This window comes from Pistacia vera, unplaced genomic scaffold (assembly GCF_008641045.1).
Source record: "Pistacia vera cultivar Batoury unplaced genomic scaffold, PisVer_v2 Contig612, whole genome shotgun sequence".
Taxonomy (NCBI): Eukaryota; Viridiplantae; Streptophyta; class Magnoliopsida; order Sapindales; family Anacardiaceae; genus Pistacia; species Pistacia vera.
In genome coordinates, this window is record NW_022196460.1 from 87959 (window position 1) to 109685 (window position 21727).

Consider the following 21727-nt stretch of genomic DNA (forward strand, 5'->3'; position numbering starts at 1 on the left):
AACCCAATTCCCTATTTATTAAATAACCTAGGATATGATCTCTAGATTCAAAGTAATAAAAGCATTAAGTTGCAAGAGACATACTGAATCAAGGCTAGACTCATATGATTGGTTTAGTTATCTTGAGTGATTAACCCCCATGTATGCAGGCATACACTTTACCACTAGTTATTTAGGTCAATAGAGCAATTCTATTCTAAACAACCTAAATTGGCATTAATAGATTAACCCTGACAATTTAATTGCGCATTAAAACAATTAAGACAATCCATACAAAACCCTATTCACAGAGAAATAATCACATAAACAAGAGGGATCAAAAGATAAAAAAGATGCAGATTTTATTAATTTCAAGACATGTCTAGGGCTTTCTTTAATCTCCCATTTTCTTGAGTTCTTGAATATGAGAACATCATTGTATTATTCATAACAAATAATAATAACAAAGAAGAAGAAAAACATAGTAAAACTTGGTTGGATTAATGGAGTTGATGATGATCTCGTCCAATTCTTCTTCTCCAAGCTTTCTTTAATCTCCCATTTTCTTGAGTTCTTGAATATTTTTGTTCTCTCTATTCTCCCCTAAATAATAGCTAAAAACTCCTAGTCATAGTTCTAGAATTGTAGGGTTGTGTCCCCCCTTCCTATTTAGTTTAGAACTCTTAAATCTGGAAAACAAAATCATATATTTAATGCAAAAAATTCCAGAATCATGGTTATGCCAGGGCACTATGCCTAGGCATTGATGGTTATGCCCCAAAGTCTTGATTTGTCTAGAATCTGCTATGCCACGACACTATGCTGCAACATGAAAAGACGGTGATTTTAAGAAACATATGAATTGTAGCCTTTGAATCATATTTCTAATGGTCCAAGAATTGTCTCAATATGATGTCCACAACTCAAGATATTGTCAAAATACCAAAGCATGTTCAAACTGGAGCGTATTCCAAGATTTGCACTTCAACTTCAAAACGCCATAACTTTCTCATTGAGACTCTAACTCACAAACTGTTTGTTTTTGTCATAAAAAATTCTCTTGAAAACACGGTCTTGCATTCGAATATTATTCCTAAACTTTTATGCTCTGAAAACACAACAAAAATACATATGATCCCGAAAAGTGCATTTATGAACAATTAAGTTAATTCATGCAAATTAATCCTAATTTCCCACAAATACTCCCGATAAACCACTAAGTATAAGTGCATTTTCCAGCACTTATCCATGCATCTTATGATTATTCTATTTCATGACATGTTTGCTTTGTTTGATTGATTCAAATTGTGCTTTGTTCATAAGTTTGACAAACGGGGAGATTGTAAAGTCCTATTATCATGTTATGAACTTTCTGTGCATATTTGTTTAATATTAGCACAATCGTGAATTAATTTATTCGTTTGCACATGTTGTAATATCCTGTTAAATGTGCACACATTAGTTTGTTCACTTTGTTTGTGTTGAGCAAAATATGTGGGCACACTGTCTTTCTATGCAAACATTTCGTTGAACTGTGGCACTTTATTTCTTGTTTATCAAGTTTTTCTTTTGTGCATGATATTTGCATTTCTTTTCTACTTTACAAGTGGCGCCTGATTAAGAAAATGGTCCATTGCACTTTATTGAAAAGTGCTTCTCACGTGTACTAGAGAATGGGTGAAAAATGCGAGTGCTATTTAAGATCATCTTCTTCCTTGCATTTTTCCTTAGTCCTAATATTTTGAACTTCCATTGATGCTTTGAAACTTTTAGAGTACATTTTATTCAGGCTCTCTTTGTTTTTGATTTATCTTCACCAATCACTTTGTTTATCTTTGAGTATGGGAACTTGGTTCCTTTGTTTGTGAGTTTAAAGGGAGTTAAGCCAAGGAGTTGAAGGGAAGTTTCAACCATTGAAGCTTGAGGGGAGCTCAAGCTATCCTGGAGGATTCTTGGAGGAAGCTGATCGTGACAAAACCTTGAAGCAATCAAAGATGATGTTGGGTTATGGTTGAATAATACACGGAATATAAAACAAAATTTTTATTCAATTTAACCCACTAATCCCACGATCAAGATTGACATATGCAATCCATTTATAAAATAAAACAACCCATACAAGGTATGTTGTTATTACCTATGTTTGGAGGCTCCTTCGAGTATCTTTGATTTACTTTTTGCTAGTCGATTCAAGATGGAATCGCTCCTGAGAAGTCCACACAAGGGCAAGGAGGCTAATCCACAATCAAGGAAGTTTGCTAGAATCATTGGGCGCAAGAAGAGAGAACACGCAATTGAGAGAAAGACATTCTCTCTCAAAAGCTAATAGGCGGCTAGGGCTTTTGCTTGGGAGAAAATAATGAACTTATTGATCTAATTCTCCCATTCCTTTTCTTGTATAGTGGGGAATAAATATCCCCATTAAGAATAGGAATATTTCTATTCCTATTTTGGAATAGGATATTTCCCAATCAAATATGTATTCCTATTTTGCAATAGGATATATTTCCCAATCAAATATATATACCTATTTTGCAATAGGATGTTTCCCAATTCAAATATACATTCCTAATCAATAAATATGAATATTTATTTATCCATATATTTAATTAACGGGATATAAAATATATTTAATTATATAAAATATATTTATTCTATATATTTAATCCATATAAATATTAATTTAATATAATTACAACTTTGCTAATTAACTTTAATATAAATATTGAATGTTGGCAATGACCTTCAATGAATTTAATTACATAATAAAATTACCAAAGTACCCTTCTTGTCCAAAACACGAAATTACCCTTCATTTTCGTTCTTAATAAAACTGTCTTTAATGTGTGTGACCCGTTGGCTCTTTATTATGTTGGCAGTGACCAATTTTATAATTGAGCATCAACTAATTAGTGTTTCATACATCAATCAAGATTAGCATCTAGCAAGACATCATGATTACCTAGCAAGTAAAGATTTAGCGAAGTAGCTACCTTTCAATAGTATGGTTACCGTGTAATTCCAATCCTTTCATTATCATTTATCTTATTAAGGTTTGAAGTACAGAAGTAATGTCAACTTCAATGATTGTACCTTGATATGTTTATATTTAGTTGTTGAATCAACGACCATATAAATTGGATTCAAGTACTGACTTGATTCCACTATGGCCACAGATTTTGCGTTCATGGTTCCTAACTGAATATCTCAGCGAGATAATTTCTCCTGTAACCAATAGTAATGAATCCTTTATTGATCCACCATAGCCATAGCGTACTTCTCGATGTAACCAACAACCATCGTACTGATAACCCTAAATAGGATTACGTTATGCTAGTGTCAAATTACATCAATAATTACACATGATGCTCTGGTGATCTCAAGTCAAGGGATCACATGCACCACCATCTGTTGGAGGATATATTTCATAAACACTAGCATTAGCATCTTGTGTGGAATCCTCGTATGGGTTGGTCCAGTGACCTTGTCATTAACAAGCACCCATGCGCCGTACCAGGTTGTCACCTAACAACCTTGACATGTGAGAAATATCACTACATTTTGGTAGGGTCGTTCAATGCTTTAATAGTCTTACTGTATAATCTGTGTCCTTGGTCAGTCTAGTATTGAGGCTACTGACAGTTTTAGAATGGTCACCATATGTGATCATAGGTTTTATCTGAATCATGTATCTCCTTGTGTGCTTTATGTTTATGCTCTTGGTTGATTGATATTATTGTTGTTTTGTGATCATCGAGTAAGTTAGTTTAACAGCCATCCATAACCATTCCCATGTGCTTAAAAAGAGTTGATGAACTCTTTCAAGTTCATGTAAACCACTTGAGTTTTAATATAGATTTTTACAACAAAATAATTTCTTAATTTATCACTTTAATAGATTATTATCAAGAGAAATGTATTTATTACCGGAACTATATAGATGAATGGTAAACAACAAGAATCAATGACTAACTGCAACATTTTAACCAATCATTTATAATCTAATTATATTAAATAATTTACAAAGTATACTATTGTGTTAAACAAAATTATGATAGATAGATCTATCTACTAAGTTGTTTAGTATAGAGCTGGGCAAAACACCTGGGCCCAAGGACCGGCCCACACCCTAGGGAGGGGTGATCGGGCCCAGGTCGGTCTCTCCTCAAGGGCCCAGGCCCAATTTATTTCATAATACCCCTTACCAAATAACCAAACCCCCCCTGTAACATATGAAATACATAATAAATTTATAAAAGAAACCCATTTACATAATTATTATTACCCCCAAATATATAAAAAATTAGGGGGCTAAATAGATATTTACTAGGCTCGAGCCTGGGACTGGTCCGAACCCTCACAAAAGTGACAGGTCTAGGATCGGTCCTTGAGGGCCTGGGTGGCCCGGGCCCATCTTTGCCCACCTCTAGTTTAGTAGAACTCATTAAAAGATAGGAAAATTTTATGGTGCCTATAATCATCAAAGAGATGCTTGTCATTTACTTGTAGCATGCTATTATTATTTTTTTCTTCACCATCAACATATTGACACACTACTATAAATTTTAAAGTATTAAACGTAATGCTTAAATACAAAGCCAACTAAGGTTTAATTTGGGATTATTTTAGCTTGTCTCATAATCACTTAGGGTCTACTTTTAAAATAATTAACTTTAGAAATAACCTATTAAGGTGTTTGTTTTTCTTAATTTTAAAATCACTTTTAATTTTTTAGTGATGATATATCTATAATGTAAAAAGACCAACATGGTTACATTTTGAATTAGTTTTTTTTCTTCCAATTATTAAAATGTATTAAAATTAAATTCTTAAATAAAAAAGTTTTAAATTAAAAAAAAAAAAATTTAAAACTAGTTGACTGCCATCACTGATGAACCTGCCAGCTGGCGATCTATGTAATAGTACCGACGGTTTATCAAAATCCAAAGACTTTCTGGTTTGGTCAAAACTTTTGGTATTCTGTTGCTTAAAGCTGCCAGATTTCAACAAACCACTGGCACCATTTTGTAGTCGAAACTCGAAAGTATTGATCGATTTATGAATTTTGTGTTTTTAATATATTTTATTATTTTACTAATCTAATTTGAAAATTTATTTATACAAAATTAAAATTTATTTTTATTGTGGCATTTTTGTAATTGACTTTTCTAAAAGCTGATTTTGAACTCCAAAGCTGGAAATACTTGCTTTTGAAATCATTCAATAAAATAGATTGGAAGAAGTAGATTGTTCCATAGTCTCTTTTGAAATGTGTTTACCAAACAAATTTTAGCTCATTGCTTAAGAAACCAGTGATTATGGGAGAAACTAAAATAACGCAAAACTCACCCTAAATTAAAGTTTAGGTTAAACTAAACCGCAACTATTAATCTTTATAAATGTCAAAGAACTAGTTCATGTCATATGCCTCAAGATGAATAGTATTCTGTTTAGATTTACTAAATATTTCCTAAATATTTTAGGATCTTCTTATTTTGTCAGTTTTAGGATACTCATAATGTTCTTGATATCTCCTACTTATGTTTGTATATTGTAATTGATATAATTAGGAGATTCCGTAGATTATATCCTCCCTATATAAAGCCTATATGACATGACCCGCCTCTACCCTCCCTATCCCATAAGCTCCGAGCACACCTATGAGACTCGAGCGGCCGAGATGTGCCATGTGGGAATCTTAAAAAAAAAAAAACCTGTATTCTGAATACGCTTTTCATAAAAATATTCGCTTGGATTCGTTTTGAAAGCATAAACACATAAGATATATATACATACATTTGAAAATCTGAAAGCTAACTCGTACGTTCATAAAATCCAAAAATAGATGGTATCAGATCTTCATATCTTTTATAATCAACACAGGAGATAAACATAGGGATAAAACATAATTCTGTACCGGGAACAAGCATGACATTTTTACACATGGTGAGTCAATTACGTGTGGGCCCAACCTCGAGAGGAAAAACGCTCCTCAGCAGGACTCTTCTTGTGAACCTGGGGAAAAGGGTCTAAAAAGGGGTGAGCTGAAATACTCAGTGAGTGGGGGATTGGGGAGAGTTTACAAAACATTCTTCAAACAATAGTCATAGCATGCAATAGTTCTTATGAAATCCTGAAAACAACATGATTCTATGAACGTGTTATGAAAGTAACTAAATCATTTCTGCATGCATGTACAACTCATTTCTAATTGTTCTAAGTATTGTAATCTCATCATTTAAGCTGAAAACAAAATTTGAATTATAGCTCATCATTGAATGCTTAAAATTCTTTTTCTAGAAACTTAAAACATAACTGTAAATGCTTATGCTTCTGGGAACAATGTTTCCTATAAGTCATGCTGCAACCATCTATGTCATCACTCAAGAATGCATATGATTATGAAAATAATAACTCTAGTAGTCATGCTGCAAACATCCAAACCATCGTTCAATGAATACTCATGATTCACAAAACAAAATCTGGAAACTAAAATTATAACTATTGTGATGATATAAAATTGAAAGATGATTTTTCTGAAACTATGCATTGATAAATGATTTTGGAATACTATAAACTTTATGCAGACAACTGAACTTTAAACTGAATACAATAGCTTTTACTGATACTGAAAACTATAAGCTGATATCTTATTTTGAAACTGTGGCTAATACTGAAAGTTCTCTTAATTATTCTAAAAACTCATATTGAGACTATCGCTCATAGCAGATACTAAAAACTGAATGTGATTTTGAACATTCTAAAACTGATTCTGATATTAGTAATAGAAAACTCTCACCATAACTAGTACCCTCGAGGAAATCTGTCTTACTTGGTGGGTGTCCCGCACGCAAGCAGAGCAAGGGATGTACTTGTAATACTCGGCAAGATCTATCATCGCGCGGGTAGAGCCACTGAAACTTTCATACCTGGTGGACCACTCAACACCCAGGCAGAGCCAATAAAATATGTCATACCTATGTGTAGATCCAAAATCTGAAACTGTCATACCCAACGGAATCCTGCATCGCTCGGACAGAGCCAAAAATCTGAATCTCTGGGGAATGGGTACTTTGTAGGGTGGTTTGTAAGCCATTACTATACTTATTCTTAACCCAATACATTATATTTCTTCAAAACATAGGCCTTTATAAAATTATTAAAACATTATGAAATAATTTATGGTAGTGCATTCTGGGCTAAAATGTAAGTAAAGACAAGTAATGAAATAAACATGAGGGAGCCAAAAGAAGCTTTACACAATTATTAAATAAATCAACAATTCACGTGACAGGCACTTCCACAAAACTGGATGCATCATAGTTTCAAATACACCCTCAGTACTCTTAAGCTTAACACTTAAACCCTGACAAAATTGTAACATGTAATTATTAATTAAGGTTTGCACTCCATGTGAGTCTCATAGACATGAAAAGCAGTGGCTTGCATTTAATGCTTCAGACTCAATGCAACACACAAAAAGAATATCAATTTTCTATAGCCGTAATATTTGACTACTTGAACTTGTAGAAAATTATCAGATTATTCAGTTTTCTATGGAACCCCATATGTTCTTGAACTTTCAAAGCATCCCAACTTTACAAATATTTTTAGATCATGACTCCTAGTCCACTCTCAAACGTTCATCCTGCTAAGTAATTATTGTAAGGCAATTTCTTTAAAGCAAATGAAGTTTAGAACTTTGTCTCATATGAAGAAAATCTAATAAAAAAAACACCATCTCACTATTTTACATTAACGTTCAAACAACTTTTAGAAAAGGGAATAATATGTTAATGGAGCTATTCAATGCATTCTCTTTCAAATATTTGACCTAATATCAAACAAAGCAATTAATAAATTGTTTATAAACTTTTATCATTAACGCCCAATTGGAAATACCCGGCTTGCCTTTAACTAATAAGATATTTTGGTAAAACCTTTTAATCAACTTGATTAATATCAGGACACTTCCAACAGCAACATACATGTTCCATAAATACTTGAAATAAGGTTTTAAGAGTTCATCACATAAGGATTTATATCACAGTAAAGATCCAAAAATCTTTTCAAACAATAAGAAACAACTCAACTTCACCGAATGAACAACATTTCCAATTATTCAATTCAACATGATTTTTGAAGTAACTGAAAAACAGTAAGCTTAAGGTGACATGCAAGCTTTGAAACTCCATTCTTTTTTTTCTTTTTTTTAAAGAATTCTTTTATGCATTTTCCGCTCATGTAAAAACAATGCCGAGCATTCAATTTAAAGACAACTTCCATGAGTTTCAAACCAATAAACTAAAGTATAACATGCAATTCTTGATACAACACATTCAAATGCAATATAACTTCATGCATGTAACTTTCACACATTCAAACAATGACAAACTCAACAATTAACACCTCAATTCAACACAAGCTGTCAAACCCATTAAAATGATTATCTCAGTCAAAACACGCAAGCTAGAATTTTGAAGAAAGTTTTAGTTTTTGCCACTCACAAGTTTAAGCTCAACTCAAATTGGTGTGATCTCCTCAAAGTTACCTTCTTTTCCCCCTATTGAACCAAAATCAAGGAAATCAGCTTAGGAATCTCAAATTTGGAGAAATGTAACGAAAATTAGAGAGAAGACTACATGCATGTTACCCACGGATGAAAATTTAATTGGAACTAATGTTCTTCAACTCTCTCAATCGGCACATACCCACTCTCTCTATCTCACTTCTTTTCCTTCTCACCTTTCTTCTTTTTTCTTTGTCTTTGACCAAACCCCTTTTATTTTATTTTCTCTTCTCTCTCTTCTTTTCTTTCTTCTTTCTTCTCTCACAGTCTCCTTCTTCCTTCATCTGGGCGAAAATCACCCGCCCCCCTCCCCCCTCCTCTTTTTTATATTAAACTTTTAAAAACTAACCGAAATCCCCTTCCATAAAAATAAAATCACAAAGAATATGTAATATATATTAAGATTAAAAAAAACGGGGTTTCACACTATGTAATATATATTAAGATTAAAAAAAACGGGGTTTCACACTATAGCTATTACTGAAATAATCAATGAATTGAAACCTAAAATTCTTCGCTTAAAATATGGTATCAGAACCACTCTCTAATCTAAAAAATTACTCATTAGAGAAACCACCAAAAAAATCACCTACAATTAACCATCCATCCAATTGTCGTCAATCCAAATGGGAGACAAAACGACAACAATCAATCAAACCCATCCACCAAAATCATCCTGCCCATATCAAACCTGCCAAACCCACCAACCAAACCTCCAACTTCTGTCACCAGATACACCCTTCTGCAACCAATATTCAACCACCACTACCAAGATTCAATCAACCAAGCCTAGTAGTAACCATTCATCCTATCGTCAAACCAAGAAGGAGAACACCAACCTCAACCAATCAAACCAAACAAACCAAACAAACCACCATTTCCATTTCATCTAAAAAAAAAAAAAAAAAAAAGAAAAGCCATTCCCGATTGGAAGAAAACAATTCCAACCATCGTCAACTTTTCAACCTCTAGTCATTCTACAACATTTTTAGAAAATATCCAAATACATACCCAGAAATCTATCCCAATCAACCATCGCCTATCCACCAAATCAACCAACCTACCCAAATCAAGCACCAGAAATCAAACACCCAATAAATAACAAAACCAAACCTATTATTTTTTCTAGCAGAATCCAGCCGACACCGACACCGAAGTCCAAACATTGATGATCCCAAGCTGGTTATCCAAGCCAATACCGCCGACACTGTCGAAGTCTGAACGTTGCCAGCAGAAGCTCAAAGCTTGTAGTCGCTAGATAGAAAACCAATCGCAAGGCAAAACCAGATCGATGCCATAAGAAACCTGTCCGCCGTCACTACCGCTATTGTTCGCCGATGAAGAAACCCAGATTGAAGATCTGAACTGACGCCAAAGCCCAGAAGAGCACTCCAATGAAACATCGTTGATCTGCCTTCAACAACTCCGATTTTTCGTCGCCACTCTTCATCATTTGGTGTTAATTGGTTAATTTTACTTAATTTTTATATCTTTTTTGTTTTTTAGAATCACGGGTATGTTTTATGATCAGGTATTTAGGTGCTGAAAAAATAGGATTTCAAGTATTGACATTGAAGAGGAAATAATCATAATCGTGTAAGAATAAACGATTCGAGAATCGGAGCTCAAATGAAGAAGTTATGAATTTGTAAAGATTGTTTGCTGCAGCAGAACTATTCCTACTCCACAGCGGAACTATTCCTATGCCGCAGCATAAAATTGCAAAACGGACAAAAACTTCATGCTGCAGTGCTACTAAATCACGCTGGGGCGCACTTCGCGAATTTTATGCTTGGGAGTTTTTCTGCCAGAACGTGCTGCATTAAAATGGGCATAACTTGAGTTACACAACTCCAATAGACTTGATTCTAGTGGAGTTTTAAAGATGAGAAATAAGGCTAAAACTTTCATGTTTTGATCAGGATCCAGTTAGACTTGGAGAATGGTTAAAAATAGAGACAAAAGTTACATTAGTGCCTGGAAGACAAGCAGGCGTAGGTTCTGGAACATGCTTTAGTCTATCTACAATAACTTGAGCTGTAGACCTTAGATTTGGATTATTATTGAAGTTTTGGAAAGATTATTTTAAGATATACAATTAATATGTTCAAAAATTTTCCAGATTCAGAAGCTATCGTGTTCTATTTTGGAGACCCTTGCGTAGCTTGTTTGAAGGAATCTTAATTTCATTAGGAATCTCTTATTCTATTTCGCCTAGAATTGAATTTTATTCTTCTATTCTGTCTAGGATTTTACCCCTTACTTTCCCACAATCCTAGCACTATAAAGGATGTCTTTAGGTATTTTTAGGGGAGGACTTTTACTTCAACTTGGAGAGAATTGGAGGCAATGAGAAGAGATCTACCTAGAGTTTCATCTTTTTCTCTTTTGCTTCATGCTTTTGAAGGGTTTGAGGTTTGATTTCCTTATGATAATATGTAACTAAATACTTTTCTAGAGATCCAATGCAGCCTAATAAGAAGGTTTTATGTCTTTATTAATTCTATTTGTTTTATCAATCCATTCCAATTCTAGATTTATTTATTGTCCTTTATTCAATCTTTAATTGATGTTATTGTTTGATCACCTTTAATATTAATTAATTGATTGTGTGAGACAAGGTTAGACTACACACCGTAGCTAATCTTAATTAGCTCATGTGAATGAATGATTAGTATTTTGTGCATATGCTCTCACAGAATGCGAATTGGTTCATGATTTTTTGAATGATTAGTATTTGTGCATACGTCCTGACAACTGAGCTTTTATTCATGATTTCGAGTGCTCTCGTGTTTAATGGGTTTTTAATCATTAGGCTAGGCTATACACCCTAGCTAGTTTAGTGTTAAAAATACTAAGTTAATCCCGAACGCCTTACGGTAATACCTTAATTATGTGAATGCGAACCCTAGAAATTGGATTGAGATAACAATAGTTTGATAGTTGACATAAAACTATATTATTATGGTGAAATTGGATACCTAGGTTTTAGTTAATTGGTTTTTAAATCAATTTAGTATTAATTCTCTGTCAATTTGTTTAGTATTAGTTATTTTTACTTTAAGTTGGTTACCTCATCAATTCTTTTGATTTATTTAAGTTTATTTGTTTTAATTAAGGCATAGTTTATTAGGATTAATTGAGTGCTTACAAATCTCTGTGGGATCGACCCTAGCATGTGCACACTATATTATAGTTGTGATTCGTATACTTGCGAGGATTAAAATTGTTCATCAATCATCAAAAGACGCCGGAGTCTTCCATTTTTCTTTTCAACTAGGTGGCGAGAGGAGACGCCAGTGATATTGTGAGAAGAAGTGTTTCAACTCTTCTCCTAATTTGCTTTCTTTTATTATCCTTAAGTTAAAAAAAGAAAAAAAAAAAGTTAAAAAAAAAAATGGAAATCGGTGTACTCACTGCAACAAACCTGGTCATTCCAAAAGCCAATGTTTTGAATTGGTAGAATATCCAAACCGGTGGGATCACAATCGTGATCCAAGGAAGAATTCAAAGAGAAGTTCTACTGATGTTGTTATGGAAGAAGATGTCAAATAATCCTCAAAACATTCTACCATGTTACAACATGCTATAATAATAGATTACTCTAAAAGGGATAAACAGAAATATGACATTTGGTTATAGCATCGACATCTAGGTCATGTTTTGTTTGGTTACTTGAAGAAACTTTTTCTAAGTTTGTTTGAAAAAAATGATATTAGTAACTTCCAATGTGATGTTTGTGAACTGTCCAAAAGTCATTGGGCCTCCTTTCCAATAAAATTAAACAAAAGTCTAAGTCCTTTTATGCGTATACACTTTGATGTCTGGGGGCTATCATAAGTTACTACTTTAGGGAGATCTTGTTGGTTTGTTACTTTTATTGATGATTATACGAGAATGACTTGAGTATGTCTAATGAAATCCAAAGGGGAGGCTAATTCAGTATTTCAAAGATTTCACAAATTGATTGGCACTCAGTATAGTGCACAAGTTCATGTTATCTGAAGTGACAATGGTGGAGAATATCAAAGTTTTGATCTTCAACAATACTTGACTGCCCATGGTATTATTTATCAAACTACTTGTCCCAACACACCTTAACAAAATGGTATTGTTGAGCGGAAAAATCAGCACTTATTGGAGGTTGTTTGTGCTTCCTTAATAGAAGCTCACATGCTATTATCTTTTTGGGGAGAAGCAATTGTTCTACACAAAAGCAATAGTAGAATGATAGCAAAAATATGAAGAAAATAGGCTGCCATTTGTCTACAACATCGTTGAATGAACAGTGCAATTTATACAAGTAAATGCAACAGAAAAAACATGAAAAAAGCCTAAACAAATGCTGCACATTTACATGAAAAGCAACTAACAAACTTAATGCCTAATTTCTAGCAACAACTAGTTTGACAGCTTCAAAACTTGACTTATTCAACAACAACTGAAACACCTATTTTTCAGCTGCTACCTCATCAATCTATTCAGCACTTCCAAGTTAGAAACACTTCTGCAACATCTTGAGACACATGTTCAACACTCATCAACCAAATACCCTCTAGCTCAATTGAGTTCCAAACACCATTACAGGCTCTTGGTAAAGAAATGGAGGCTTTGGCAGTCACGAACTTACCACCTCATGTTTTTGATGTGTTGCATTTGTACACCTTCATAAACATCAACGCAGCAAGTTGCCTCCTCGGGCATTGAAATGTGTTTTTATTGGGTATGGTATTCATCAAAAGGGGCATCATTGTTACCATCCTTTAACTCAAGAAATGTTTGTGACGATGGATGTTGTTTTCCATGAAGAATTGTTGTACTTTTCTTTTGAGTCTAAACTTTAGGGGGAGTATTGTCAAGAAGAAATTCAAACTCTTGACTATGTTGTTCAAGACGTGGAAGACCATGATTAAAAAAATAGACCTGTTGATCGACAAGAAGATGAAGTGGATAATAAAAATATGGAGGTAGTTCCAAATTCGTATGAAGAATCTTCACCTCAGTCCGAGTCCCTCATACCTGATATGCCACAACCATCTCTTGTTGAGAATGTTCTTGATTTGGAGTCTAAACCAATTGAGTATGAACTAATTAGAAAACAGTTACCTTCATGTAGTACTAGAGGGATTCCTAAACCAACATATGAACCTAAACTATCTAGTAAGGTTAAATGCCCTATGAGTCACTTTGTGTCTAACCATCATTTGTCAGAATCAAATCTATCATTTGTAAATCAATTATCTGCTATATCTATTCCTAACAGTGTGCAAGAAGCATTATCTGATCCAAAATGGAAAGCTGCTATGAATGAAGAGATGAGATTGTTATAGAAGAATAAAACCTAGGAACTTGTTGATCGTCCACTCGGAAAGAAGATTGTTGGATGTCGATGGATCTACACTGTAAAGTATAAAGTTTATGGTACAAATGAGAGATTAAAGGCTAGACTAGTAGCAAAAGGGTACACCCAAACCCATGGGATCGACTATACAGAGACATTTGTACCCATAGCTAAAATCAATATGGTACGTGTCTTATTATCTTTAGCTGCAAACCTAGATTGGCCCTTACAAAAATTCAATGTAAAAAATGTTTTCCTACATGGAGAATTGTCAGAAGAGATCTATATGGATCCTCTACTAAGGTGTATTTCACCAGAGAAGCATAGCCAAAAGGTATGTAAATTAAAGAAATCTCTATATGGGTTGAAGCAATCTTCGAGGGCATGGTTTGGGAGGTTCACAAAAGCTATTATGTTTTTTGGCTACCATCAGAGCAATTCAAATCACACATTGTTCCTTAAAAAATAGTAAGGAAAGATCACTGCACTTATTGCATATGTGGATGATATGGTGGTTACAGGAAATGACCTAGAAAAAAGGAAGGCTCTACAAAAATAGTTTCTTGCAATCGAAGTGTCTCGATCTAACGAAGGTATCTTTCTATCACAATGAAAATATTTCTTGGATGTGCTATAGGAAATTGGTATGTTAGCATGTCAACCAGCTAATACACCAATGGAAGAAGGTTTGAAATTAGGAGTCGAGACTGATCAAGTACTAGTTGACAAAGGCAGATACCAGAGACTTGTTGGGAAGATTGATGTACTTATTACACAGGCCAAATCTTGCTTATGTATTGAGTGTAGTCAATCAGTTCATGCATAATCCTGGAGAACAACATATGAACCCAGTTACGTGCATTATGAGATACTTAAAATATGCTCCTAGACAGGGAATCCTATTTACTAAAAATGAGGACTACCAAAATGTGAATGCATATACTGATGCTAATTGGGCTGGAGCAGTGGATGACATGCGATCTACTTTTCGTTATTTCACTTTTGTAGGTGGTAATCTAGTCACTTGGAGAAGCAAAAAATAGAATGTTGTGGCACGCTCAAGCGTTGAAGCAAAGTTTAGGGGAATGACACTTGGGATTTGTGAAGCTTTGCGGCTAAGATTTCTCCTGCAAGATTTTGGCTATCAATCTAATCGATTAATTTAGTTATATTGTGACAATAAAGCAACACGTGATATTGGTCACAATCCAGTTTAACATGATCGTACGAAACATGTTGAAGTAGCTAGATTTTTCATCAAAGAAAAACTAGATGAAAAGATTATTGAATTGCCCAATATTCAATTAGAGGATCAATTACCCGATATTCTTACTAAGGCTATCTCCAAATGTATATTCTCATAAGTTTTACAAAAGTTGGGCAAGTGTGACATCTACACAACAACTTGAGGGGGCGTGTTGAAATTTACTAAATATTTCCTCAATATTTTTGGATCTTCTTATTTTGTTAGTTTTAGGATACTCATAATGTTCTTGATATCATGTAATCTTCTAATTATGTCTGTATATTATAATAGACATAATTAGGAGATTCCGTAGATTGTATCCTCCCTATATAAAGCTTGTAACTATTATTAAAATAATCAATGAATTGAAACCTACAATTCTTCACTTAAAACATATTCATCATAAAGTTCATAATAGACAAGGTTTAGATTTTAGGTTGAGTTTGAGGTTGTCTCAAGATGAATAGTATTTTTTAAGTTAGCAATCCAAAAGTGTTTGGTAAATAACTTTTGAAAGTGATTGTATAAGAAGTAGATTATGAAATAATGTGTTTTATTAAAGGATTTCAAAAGTAGGCTTTTGTAGCTTTTGGGATTCAAAAGTTGCTTTTGAAAGTGTCAATTACATAATCGCCCTAAATTCATAAATAATTTTTAATTCAATTATTAAATAAAATGAAAAATTTAATATTCAAATATCTTAATGGAATTAAAAAATTTAGAATCTTGAAAACTTTCCTGGCCCGGAGTGTTATCAACCGAAAACTACTGCTAGTGACTGGTGACCGTTACCAGTCGCGCATCAGATGACACCATCAGGATCTCTAAGAGACGATCTACATGATCATGCCGACGTATTTGCCATCACTAGTAACGTTTAAGTGCAAGAGACTGACAAGGTTTGAGCAAAATCTTGTCGACTCCATGTTACCAAACGCCACAACCGATGGATGATGCGCCAACATAATCAATTATATCGCGTCTTAGTGATCATGATGGTGTTGAAGGTCGTTACCAACCACACATCTGGCGACAATGCCAATACCATCAAGATTGCTTAGAGGCAATTAACACGACTGTGTTGACTTATTAGTCATCACTGGCAATATTTAATTGCAAGACGTCAATAATGTTGCTAGCTTCCTATTGACAAACGCCACAATCGATGATTGATGCATGACACAATCAATTAGATTGCCTCTTAGAGCTCTTGGTGGTATAGGTCCATTACCAAGAGTTTAGCTCATGATTCAGCTGGTGTGCATGGTTAAAGGGGTTTTGGTGGAGGAAATTTAATTGGCCAGACCTCCCAAGTTTGCATTTAAAAAAATAACCTTGAAAAGATTTTGCACTTTTTTTTAAGTTAGAAAAAACTGATGTGGCACACTTAGGATTCATTAAACATATAAAACATGTTAAATTAAAAAGATTTAAACATATGTGGGTAATATTATAATTAACGAAGTTTGCTTAAATTTTGAAAATTAAAAACAACCCCATCCTTCAAAATCGCTTAATCGAGCCATATACCCAAAAAATGAACGACGAACACCTTTGATTTCTCTGTGATTTTCGACAATAAAAGTACCCTATTTTTGGCAAATATTTGATCCTAAAGCTTCCTTACATAAAATCATAGCTGATATTCACAAAGAGGAGGAAAACACAACCTTATTCCAAATCTTAGACTCCGGTGGCGGCGGCTTTTCAAAGGCTATTAAAGAAGAGGCTCCAGTGGATCATCCGATGAGTCAAGTGGTCCAGAGGCAGAGGAGACAATGGTGGCATAAGAACAGAGAGAAGAATCGAAAAATGGTTTTGAAGAGGAGGACACCGGTGAGAATTCAGGCGAGGAGGAAGACGCCGGCGAGAATTAAGGCGAGGAGGAGGACGCTAGTGAAGAAAGGGTACGTTTTTTACTTGTGGTTTTGAATTTGATGAGAAAATTGATTGATTTGTGCGAATTTGGGGGATATGTAGTTGTTACGGTAGTGGTGCCGTTTTGTCGAGCAATTGGTGGGCATCGAGTAAGTGGCTTTATTTGGGTTCCAGAGGATGAGGGAAGGTAAGGGAGGCCGTAAGGAGGTTGGAGGGCTGGGGATGTGGGGCATTTCCAGATGTGGAAGAGCAAGAGAGAATAAAGAAGAGTAGGGCAGTCGATAACTTGGCTAAAAAGGTTTTGGGGGGGAAGGCGTCTATTATGAGACGCGATTTAGAGGAGAGATTGGGAGAAGGTGGGTATACCTCTTCAGAGAGGTTCAAGATGTGTCTGGTATGGTTCGTGCATTCGATCATAATGACTTCTGACTCAACAAAAGCCGTTAGTATGGATTGGGTGAAGTTTGCAAGCAACATGAACTTCTTTAATGTTTATCCGTGGGGACGAGTATCATTTTAGCTAACCATGGACTCCCTACAAGGAAAAGACATGGCATTAAAGCATTGCCAATCTATCAAGAAGAATAGACCAAGCAAATACAATTTGTTTGGCTTCTCATGGGCAATGTACGTAAATATTAATAGCTTTTTGTAATATTTGTTGTATTATATGTGTTTTAATTATGGTATAGACTGTTTTTTTTACAATGTAGGCTTGGATGTATGAGGTTGTCCCTGTCCTGGCTAAGGTGGGGGGGAGGAAGAAGACTTCGAATGAGCGATTACAATTTCCTAGGATGTTAAGGTGGCACATCAAGAAGTGTACCCATTGGGATTACAACAAAATAGACATGGAAATTTAAGCGACTCGGGTAAGATTAAAGGATTAATCTTTTGAATATGCACTTGCTTTTAAATGTGGCTTAAATTTGATTGATTTTTTTTCTTATTGCAGGGAGTCGTCCATTCCTTCCTCACCGCTACTAGGGGTGAAGCGGGAGAGGAGTATGTTACATAGTTCAAAGCATTGGATGATGTAGTAGATGAAAGGATATACCACCTAATGCGGGACCTAGAAAGGGTCACGCATGTGAGTGCAGTTGCAAAGGCACTACTTGAGAATGTTGTTGACCCTAAGGATGATGAAGCTCTAATCGGCAGGAGAGAGAAGAATGAGGAGGATAAAGAGGTTCGTACGCCTCCACCCAATCGACAAACCGGTATAACAAGTATCGCTTTGCCGAGGCATCGGGGTTAGGAGAATGAGGTGGTTGACCTCATAAACAGTTTGTTTAAGAGTTTTATAACAACCGTTTATGAGAGGTTTGAGAAGATGGAAGAACGGATGAAAAAGGTGGAAGAGAAAGTTGATAGGGTGGAGGAGAAAGTTGATAGGGTGGCAAAGAAAGTTGGTAGGGTGGAGGAGGAAGTTGGTGTGGTATTGAAAGTGGTTGAAGTGCAATCTAAGCTTAAAAGAGAGAGTTGGAAGAGTAAGCACATAATTTCTCCTTACATGGCAGTAACGTATGGAAAGAAGAGGAAAACAAAGAAAAAAAAATGAGGAAGTCCATGAAAGTGGAGAAGCAAAATGGAGGAGGGTAAGGAGGGAGGAGGGTAATGAGGAACGCGAAGGAAGTGGGGAAGTGAAAATGGAGGAGGGTGAGGTGGGACACAAAGGAAATTGGGAAATGAAAATGGAGGAGGAAGGCGGAGGAAGTGGGCAAGTGAAAACAGAGAGTTAAAGGTCGATTTGTATAGGCCAATAGATGAGGAAAAGAAAAAAATTCTTTTATACCTATTAGAATGATTCTGGAAGTGATGGGCATGTGAAGTGCAAGATCGGGGATTATCCCCGAGAGTGGTTTGAAAAGATGTTGACAATGGGTAGGTGGCTCGACGACTCACTAAATTATTTTCCCTTATTTTTCCTTATTTTTGCTTATGCTTTCCATGAGGTATTGTATACTTATCATGTTGTTTTTATTTGATGTAGCACATCGATGAGGTATTGGCACTTATGAGGCTATGACAGAGCAGTAATGGTGATATTTTGTATCTGCACTGTGCCATCATTGATGTGGCCTTTGGCCAAACGCTAGTAACTACATATGACACTTTAATGAAAAAGGCCAATGGTAGAGGTGCAACAAGAGGAGGCAAGTGGAAAAGATGGCCACATATGACTTCGAAGGTATCCTTGATAATTTTCAGTTTGATGACAAGATGATGTAGTAAGTATGGGAAGAAAGGCCCAAACATGGCAATAGTTGGGCAAACGTTAAATAGTGTACTACATCATGAACATCAAGGATATGCATTGGATAACTGTCGTCGCGCTACTAGAGGAGGGTTTGTTATAGATCCTTGATTGCAACCTAAGTATTTGTCGAGAGAGGCAGTTGGAGACAGAGTTACAGTCGCTGTGTATATTGTTCCCACGGCTGTTGCACAACAACGGGATGTTTCAACACTTGGGTGATGAACTACTGACAGGAAAGTGGCCACTTAAGCGCCTTCTTGTCCCGACAAATGACTCAAGGTAAATTTTGTATAAAACTTACATAATACAATTGTTCTATAAGCTGATTCTAATGCTAATGTCTTCCTGCTATTATAGTGCTGATTGCGGGGCATATGCACTAAAATTTATTGAGTTTGACATGACCAAATATTAGTGTATGCCCTAGGAACCAATTGTCTTATCAGTTTTAGGGCATTATATCTTGTAAATACTCTTTTGAGAATGGAAGAAAGAGTTCTGATTTCACATGTTGTTTACTGCTTCATTTATACTATTTATAATGCATGTGAAATATCTGGATGATACAGATGTTTAGAAGATCAAATCATCGAAGCATTCCTTACGTAAGTAATGTTAATTGGGTAATAACATTGCATAGTAGGTATGTTGAATGTCTCCATTGAATATCATGTGATGGTATTAGTGTGGGTGATTATAAGAGGTATATCACTAGGGCATTAGCATGGATAAAAGGTTGGTGAACTATTTATCGAATATGACCAATTACGATGAATCAAATGGACATTTAGAATGTGATCAATAATACATCGTAAGATCGTACTAGTGTACCATTGATCCTTAGACCTGAGACATCACGGTTGGACTCAACATAGGATGCATATGATTCATATGGTGTATATACACGAGACTAGTCATGTTTTGTGTAAGAAGCCAATTTGGTCATATGTTATTCATGTGCAAGGACAAGTGATGCTCAAGATGGGATCCGTTGACTCGAAATAGTTTGGTCCCAAGTTCCCAAACGAATGTCAATAAACATTGGAAAAAGGAAATCTCTAGCCAGTGTACAAAATAGTCATATGAAAAAGGAGTTTCATGATGACATGTTCCTTTGTATTGATTGATAATTCGGATAAAGATTAAGTTAAGGGTTTTGACATACCATAAACCTATACTTAATCGGGATTAGACGATTAAGGGATTTTACTACATAAAACGTACGATTGGGAAAAAAGTTCATTGGAGTTTAACTTCATTGTGGCTTAGGAGTTATGGAGTATTGCTAGATGCCTACCATGATCGGTGGGAGTTTTGATTATAAAGAGTTATGACAAAACATATCGGATTGTGATATTGGGCCCACGGCTAGGTTACAATGAACCTAAGTGGTCACACTTAAAAACCAAGTATGAGAAGAGAGAGTAATACATATTATTAAAGGTTAACGATGTTCAGATGTAAACGTGTGCATCCGAATTTATGTATTGATGAGAAATGATTACTCATGGGAAGCTATCACTTACCAAGGGTAATAAGGTAATTTGGTCATTATTGGATTAGATTCAATGATGGACTAAAATATATTATTGAATTGGATTCAATAATGGGTTAAATATTAAACATGATTATTTTATATGCCTTGATTATAAATTTGTTTAAATCAAGGATTTAATATTAAAGAGTTAATATTAAATTGAAATTATTTCAAGGAGTTGAAAATAATATTGAATTTGTATTAAGTGTTATTATATGATTGATATTAATTCAAGGACTTGAGAACAATTTTGAAATATAGCAAAATGGTCCTTGTATATAGATAAGTGATATTCCCAAATTTAATCTAATTTTTCATTTTGATTGAAAATCTCCCTCTTGAGCTTTCATGGCCGGCTCTCTTTTCTTCATCTTGGGGTGGACTTTACTTTGAGGATTTTCATCAAATTTGTTGAAGATCTTGAACTCCTTTTCAAGTAACAAAAGTTGTAAAGCATAAAAGGTAATAATTTCACCCTTTTAGTTTTAATAACATGTTATATGACCTTATACCATGTTTTACACCAATTTTACCCTTTCTAACATGAATTCTTACACCAACACCCCAATGGACAACTTGAATGACGAAACAATGAGCAAATGTCGGGAGCGCTGGACTATTGACTGACTAGAACCCAATCCAAGTTATTGTTGATGCTGTCATCAAAAGGTATGGAAGTTGGACTTAGAATTTTGTAGTTTATGTGATGCTGTCTTATTGGGCTGTCTTGAATAACTGGATTGTCTTGAATTGGATTAGTTGGTGTTGTTAGGCGTCGGGCTGTTGATACTTGGGTTGTGGTGTTATGTATGCTTTGTGGCCAAGGCCAAGGCTGGATAATGTTGGAAGGGTGTTGTAGAAGAAGAAGAAGAGGTTGTTGCTGCTGCTGCTGATGCTGAAAGTGTGTTGGATAATTT

General features: G+C 34.9%; 1 protein-coding gene across 3 annotated transcripts; it reads right to left on the reverse strand.

Moving 5' to 3' along the window:
• Positions 1-5729: 5729 nt before the first annotated feature.
• LOC116110749 lies at positions 5730-8751 on the reverse strand. 3 transcript variants are annotated; one of them, XR_004124960.1, is made up of 4 exons: positions 8637-8745; positions 8487-8542; positions 6779-7001; positions 5730-6008 (listed from the first exon to the last, which is right to left on the reverse strand). XR_004124960.1 is itself a non-coding variant. In XM_031396967.1 (4 exons), exons 1-4 carry the CDS (start codon positions 8625-8627, stop codon positions 5931-5933), a joined length of 363 nt encoding a protein of 120 aa, XP_031252827.1. In that variant the 5' UTR covers positions 8628-8751; the 3' UTR covers positions 5730-5930. The 3 variants fall into 3 exon arrangements, 1 of the variants encoding a protein (XP_031252827.1); XR_004124961.1 differs by having other exon boundaries at positions 8633-8745; XM_031396967.1 differs by having other exon boundaries at positions 8622-8751.
• Positions 8752-21727: the final 12976 nt, after the last annotated feature.

Excerpts from the sequence above, each read along its gene's own strand:
- LOC116110749 (XM_031396967.1), bottom strand. Across the intron at positions 7,002-8,486 it reads TTTGAGTTGAGCTTAAACTT|GATTCCGTTGGGTATGACAG; the intron begins GTGAGTGGCAAA and ends CGAGCGATGCAG. Across the intron at positions 6,009-6,778 it reads CCTCGAGGGTACTAGTTATG|ACCCTTTTCCCCAGGTTCAC; the intron begins GTGAGAGTTTTC and ends ACCCCTTTTTAG.